Source organism: Bradysia coprophila, unplaced genomic scaffold (genome assembly GCF_014529535.1).
Source record: "Bradysia coprophila strain Holo2 unplaced genomic scaffold, BU_Bcop_v1 contig_490, whole genome shotgun sequence".
NCBI lineage: Eukaryota > Metazoa > Arthropoda > Insecta > Diptera > Sciaridae > Bradysia > Bradysia coprophila.
The window spans coordinates 1-7,128 of NW_023503742.1; the positions used below are offsets into that span (position 1 = coordinate 1).

At 42.5% G+C, this 7,128-nt stretch overlaps 1 protein-coding gene across 1 annotated transcript; it reads left to right on the top strand.

Moving 5' to 3' along the window:
- The first annotated feature begins 134 nt into the window (after positions 1 to 134).
- On the top strand, positions 135 to 6,787 carry LOC119082787. The gene is made up of 3 exons (XM_037192381.1): positions 135 to 342; positions 438 to 6,607; positions 6,670 to 6,787. Exons 1-2 carry the CDS (start codon positions 135 to 137, stop codon positions 6,134 to 6,136), a joined length of 5,907 nt encoding a protein of 1,968 aa, XP_037048276.1. The 3' UTR covers positions 6,137 to 6,607; positions 6,670 to 6,787.
- Positions 6,788 to 7,128: the final 341 nt, after the last annotated feature.

Below are 7,128 nucleotides of genomic sequence, written 5' to 3' on the forward strand. Positions count from 1 at the left end.
AAAACGTTCCGTTTATGGGCATTAATGCTAACGAAACCGGGATGATCCTTATCCTGCGATTGGGCAGTCAAAAATTTACCTGACATGAACAGTACGATATCGTTAAGGAAACGAAAGATCAAATTGCTAATCCTATGGACGATCCAGTACCAACCATCGAGGATATTGGAAGCGATTCGGCAATCGGCACTAGTGGCAACAGTCCCACAAATTTGAACACTCAAAGAACACATCCGAACATCAACGTTCAATCTACACAGCAGAACACCGTTACGATACCGAAAGTAACGCAGAACGATCCGCCCAAGTCAACGTTTCAAGTCAACACTCAACCAAATTCGAGTAAGAACCAGTCCGTGCCTTCAAGTGCCAATCAACCTCCGAACAGTCCAGTGCAAAATCAAACAGTGGTTACAATCAGCCACCGACTTGTACAGCAAATTTTATTAGTCAAGCTCAACCAGTAGCATCGAATAGTGTTCAGTTGACCAATCAACAACAGTCGTTTGCGTCGAACTCTCATTCAACAGGCGTAATGTCAGCGCCAACTAACAACCAAACGGTCATTAACACCACAGATGTGGCATCGAATGTTTCAAATGCAGCTACAAAGCAAATGAATACATCGAATACGTTGACCCACCAGCCCATAATGTCCAGCAATTTTCAAACTGGCACGGGATACATACATCCGTTGTCAAATCAACCACTACCAGTTGTCTATCAGCCATATACATCGAATCCGCATGTAACTCATCCGGTGTACCAGCCAGTCTACTATAATCAACATTTGGTTACGTCAGCGAGTACAACACAACAACCTGGAACTGCTCAGGCTGCTTCTATGAATAATTCACAGTCAGCTGGCTATCAATCCAACCAAAGATTTACTTACCCTGGTGCGATGAATCTCCCTTACGCTCCACACTACTACACAGCAGCTGCAGCGCCAAATTCACAAATGATTCAAAATCCCGGTGGCATCAGACAATTAACTGCAGAACAAATCGCTTCTCGTCAAGTCGTACCGAGAGACTTACCGACATTTTATGGTGATGCAGAGGATTGGACTAAGTTCTTCAGTGCCTATCAAAATTCCACTACTGTATGTGGTTACAACAATAGTGAAAACCTCGGTCGTTTACAGAAAGCTTTAAAAGGAGATGCTGAGGAAGCTGTTCGCAGCCTGTTAGTACACGCTGATGCGGTACCTGAGATTATTCGTACACTGTTCTCATTGTTTGGTCGGCCTGAAATAATTATCGACAAAATGATTACCGATATTCATAAGGAACAGGCACCGAAAGATGATGATTTGGCATCAATCCTGAAATTTGCGATCAAAGTGAAGAACCTAAGTCATTCGATTCGCAATACTGGCGTTATGGAACATTTACGAAATCCAACTTTGATCAATGCAATCACTGACAAGCTTCCAGCACAAATGCAATTGAGGTGGGCTTATCACAAGCAAGCTGTAGGTTATACTGACCTTGGGGTTCTTGGAGACTGGCTGAGCCAGATCGCCGAAGCGGCTAGTCTTGTAGTACGAAGAAGCATCAAAACCAGTTCGAAGAAAAAAGAACAACAAAAAGATCAGCAAAGTTCAGCTAAACCAAATCCAAGTTCAACGAAGCCAAATACATACGTCAACACACAAGTCGAGAACACATCAGAGAAATCGAATTACCAGTCAGCCACAAAGTTCAAAACGTGTCCTGCTTGTAACAATAGTTCCTGCTCGAAGCTCTCTACTTGCAACAAATTCAAGGAGATGAATCGTAGCGATAAATCGCTCGTAATCAAAGAGAACAAATTGTGTACTCGATGCCTGGGTGGTCATCACTTCTTTCGATGTCGGTCTAATTTGGTATGCAAGGTCGAGGGATGTAAAGCTAAACACCATACATTGCTGCACAATCCGGAGAAACCGTCTGAGACACCAAACGTCAATAGTAATCAAGGAAATGGTGAAAAAACCTCACCAGATAAATTCAGCACAAATGCAAGTCACACAAACAACACCGTATCCAGACCGAACGACCGTATCGATATATTTCGTATAGTTCCAATTACCGTGTTCGGCAAACAAACATTTATTCATACGTTCGCATATCTGGACGATGGATCAAATATGACTACAATGGAAGCTAGTCTATCCAATGAATTGAATTTAAAGGGCACGTCAGCTCCAATTTGTGTAGATTGGGCATTCGGGTACACCCATTCAGTGGAATCAAAAACAGTTTCGGTGCGAATCTCTGGACGTTTTAATGGATCCGAACAGTATGAATTGGATAATGTGCGAACAGTTAAGGAACTACATTTGCCGACACAGTCGATTTCACAACAGTGGCTTGATCAGTATAAACATCTTCGTGGCCTTCCAATAACTACATACGAGTCGGTAAAACCGAGGATGTTAATTGGCCTACAGTATTCCCGTTTAACTGTTTCGCTAAAAACGATCGAAGGAAATGTAAAGGAACCATTGGCGTGCAAAACTCGATTAGGTTGGGTAGTTCAAGGCCCGAGCTACGACCAAAACAACCAACTGGAACGCAAGTATAGCATGAACATGTGTGAATGCCAGTCTCATGACATCAAATTGCATCAGTTGGTAAAAGAATATTTCTTAAACGAAAACTTGGATGTGAAAATCCCGAACGCTGTGCTGGAATCGAACGAAATACAAAGAGCGAAGCAGATCATGGAAGCAACCACATCGAAAAAAGATGGTCGATATGAAACCGGACTGCTGTGGAAATATGATCGAATTGAACTTCCCGACAGTTACCCAATGGCGTTAAAAAGACTGCAATGTCTAGAGTCTAAAATGTCGAAAAATCCACAACTCGCGGACAATCTACGAAATCAGTTCCGGCAGTTTGTGGACAAAGGATACATCAGGAAATTGACACCAGAAGAACTTGAAACGAAAAGCGATTCACCAACTTGGTACTTACCAACATTCCCAGCATTCAACCCTAAGAAACCGGAGAAAGTTCGAATTGTTTGGGATGGCGCAGCCAAAGTGATGAAAATTTCTCTGAACTCCGTGCTACTAACTGGACCAGATCAACTCATACCGTTGCCCGATATACTTCGCAGATTTCGGGAACGACTTATAGCCATGATTGGTGATATAAAGGAAATGTATCACCAGATCAAAGTAATTAAAGCTGATCAGAATGCTCAACGATTCTTATGGAGAGATGGTGATTCATCAAGGAAACCTGACGTATATGTAATGCTGGTTGTATCGTTCGGCTTAACATGTTCACCAAGTCAAGCCCAATTCATAAAGAACAAAAACGCACTCGAATTTATCAAAGAATTCCCGGAAGCAGTCAACACTATCATCAACAATCACTACGTGGATGACATGCTCGACAGCGAACACACTGTTGATGCTGCCGAAAAACGAATAAAAGAGGTCAAATTCATTCATCAAGAAGGTGGCTTCGAAATTCGCAATTTCATCTCTAATTCGAAGGAACTTCTACGAAGAATCGGAGAGAATACCGAATCGGAGAACAGAAATATGAACATCAGCGTCGAACTTGGTACCGAACGCGTTCTTGGCATGTTTTGGAACATGGAAACCGATTGCTTTACGTTCTCATTGAAATTCACAAGAATCAACGAGAATATTCTGTTTGGAAAACAGTGCCCAACCAAACGAGAAGTTTTACGCACCTTGATGTCCGTGTTCGATCCGCTTGGATTGTTGGCTAATTATTTGATTCACATCAAAATCCTAATACAACACATATGGCGAAGCAACGTGGATTGGGACGAAGAAGTAACTCCGTCGATTTTCAATAAATGGTTGGCATGGATCAAAACATTACCGAGCGTTGAAAATATCCAAATTCCCAGACTATACTCGCCAAAGTTATCTCCAAATGCGCCAAATTCAATCCAGCTACACATCTTCGTTGATGCAAGCGAAGAAGCCTATGCCACAGCAATATATCTTCGAATCGAAGACGACGATGGTATCGATTGTTGTTTAGTCGGTGCTAAAACCAAGGTGGCACCAAATAAACCAACTTCAACACCTCGATTGGAGCTACAAGGTGCGGTGCTAGGAACTCGCTTGGCAAGCAGTATCAAGTCCAGTCAAACGTTGAAGTTCGATAAGCAAGTTTTCTGGACCGACTCTCAAAACGTAATGGGGTGGGTTAACTCCGAAGCTAGAAAGTACAAGCAGTTCGTGGCATTTCGAATATGTGAAATTCTGGAGTCATCAGATCAAAACGAATGGCGATGGATTCCGTCCGAACATAATGTCGCTGATGAGGCAACTAAATCAAAAGAGATCGCAAGATTGGATTCGTCATCTCGTTGGTACAAGGCTCCAGAGTTCCTGTACGACAAAGAAGAAGATTGGTTCAAAGACCAAGGCGATATCGAATATTTTACCGAAAACGAAGTGAGACCAAGCTTTTCAATGGCTTGTCGTGAAATCATTCGACCGCAAATCATCGACATTGAAAGGTTCTCTCAATGGAATCGGCTTGTTAGAGCTCAAGCATATGCTCTCAGATTCATTTTCAATGTTCGCCATTCACAACAAGAACGTCAATTCGGGCCGCTGGTACAACAGGAAATCCTCGATGCCGAAAATCACTTGTATCGTCGTGCACAGTCAGATTGTTTTCTAGACGAGATAGTGGTAATGAAGCACAATCAAAATAGACCGCTAAAAGAGCAAAAAGACTTCGAAAAGTCTAGTATTCTACGCACTTATTCACCATACATCGACGAAGACGGTGTTATTCGAATGCGTGGAAGAAGCGATGCAGCCACCGTTTTATCGCACGACACGAAACGTCCAATCATCCTTCCAAGACGTCATCGGATTACTCGTCTCATTGTGGATTATTATCATCGACGTTACAAGCACATCAACCATTCTACTGTCCTCAATGAAATCCAACAGAAATTCATTATACCGGCTCTTCGTGTGGTCCTGAAAAGCATTAGAACATCATGCCAAAAATGCAAAAATTTATCGGCAGAACCGAAGATTCCCGAGATGGCCGAGCTTCCTCCTGGGCGATTAGCGGCGTATACTTTACCATTTACTTTCGTCGGAATAGACTTTTTTGGCCCGATAAGAGTTAGAAACGGAAGAAAAACGCGAAACCGTCCAGTGATCATGGAAAAAAGATGGGTTCTATTGTTCACTTGCTTAACGACACGAGCCATTTGGATGGAGATCACTCATTCACTTGAAACGAATTCCTGCGTTATGGCCATCGACAACTTCATTTCGAGGAAAGGCCAGCCGAAGAGAGTCTTCTGCGACAATGGTACGTCGTTTCACGGTTCGGAAAAGGAGCTACGTGACGAATTCAGTAAAATAAACCAAAGGGACTTGGCAGAAAGATTCACTAGTTCTGAGATGGAATTCAGATTCAATCCACCGGCTACTCCACACATGGGTGGAGTATGGGAACGTCTCATTCGCACAGTCAAATCATGCCTTAAACAAACAATGCTAACCAGATGTCCTAACGACGAAATGTTAAAAAATCTAATCGTGTCGGCTGAGAATATCGTCAATTCAAGACCGCTGACTTACGTGGCATTGGAATCGGCTGATGAAGAAGCATTAACCCCGAACCATATCTTGCTTGGATCTTCGAATGGAAGAAAACCGTTGGGAGAGTTCCCCGACAAAGACTTAGCAAGAAACACCTACAAAGCCGTACAAATTCTTGCGAATAATTTTTGGCGGCGATTCGTCTTGGAGTACATGCCAACACTCACCAAAAGAACAAAATGGTTCAAGCAAATGGAGCCGATCAAAGTCGGTGACGTCGTGATAGTAGTCGACGAACGGAACGAGCGTAATACATGGCCAAAGGGAATCGTCGAGAAACTTATGCCTGACAAAAGAGGAATTGTGCGGCAAGTTATGGTGCGAACAGCTAAAGGAATTCGACGACGATCTGTTGGGAAGCTAGCCGTTTTGGATGTGAAACCGCCCATGGAAGATGTCAATCAGGACTCAATGGTGTCGATTCACGGAGAGGGGAATGTTGGGCAGCAACACATGACCGGCAACACTGATCTACATCCATTTCATTCAGCAACAGGATTGCCTGATTCTGCTGTAAATTAGTGACAGTCGTGGTACCGGAAAAACATTTGTTCTTTTGATTTCATTAGAAAACGGCCAAGTGATTCAAAGCTCGAAGTAAATTTAATTTAATCGTAAAATCGATCCGTTCAAATCGATCAATTATTTCTTTTAATCGAAGTACGTAGTGTGTTGTGTTGTGAGATAACGATTGTTGCTAGCGGAGTTTGCCAAGGAGGTAAAAATTGATTTTTTCGTGAAGCACCAAGTGTGCAGGTTTTCATTTGCAGTTTGATTGATTTACAGGCGAAACGTTCGCGGAACATTATAATTACACGAATCAACAGCCTGTGTTGTAAGCTGTCGAATCGTGAACTGTAAGGAATTTGTAAAAATTATTGAAATTGATCAGGAATTAATTGAGGTTATGTTTAGTTATAGTTACATCGCTCATACACACACACGCACGCGCATTGATCTGAATTGTTATTTATCGGCAAAGGAATGCTAAACGTAAGACAATTAATGAAAAGCTTTGTTAACATAGTTTAACGATTTATGAAAATTTGTTACAGAAATTTGAAGTGTTTGATTAAAGAGTTGAAATCAAGACGTGACGTTTCCTTTAACTCAACGACACTCACAAATTTAAAATCCAGCCGACAAGAAGTTGCATTTAGCACCAATAAGTGCCCGTTCGCAACAGAGAGTGTGGATCGTGTTGTGTGGGACGAACCGATTATGTTGGCAACGGCATAGTGCTGATACGATCATTACGAGACAATCTCTTTTATCCGTTCCGGGCACTTCTAGATCAAGCTAGTACAGCATCTTACGTTTGCGAAAATGTGGTACAGTTTCTAGGGCTACAGAAACACCAGTTATTGCGTCGACTAGTGGTCTGGGAGGTGTTACCACAGGCAACATTAAGTCTATCGTTGAATTCGAGCCAGGATCGAAGCGCAACCACTCGTTCAGCATGTAAACTCAAGCCCAGTAACCAAAAAGAATCACAAGTCCATTACCGTCAACGA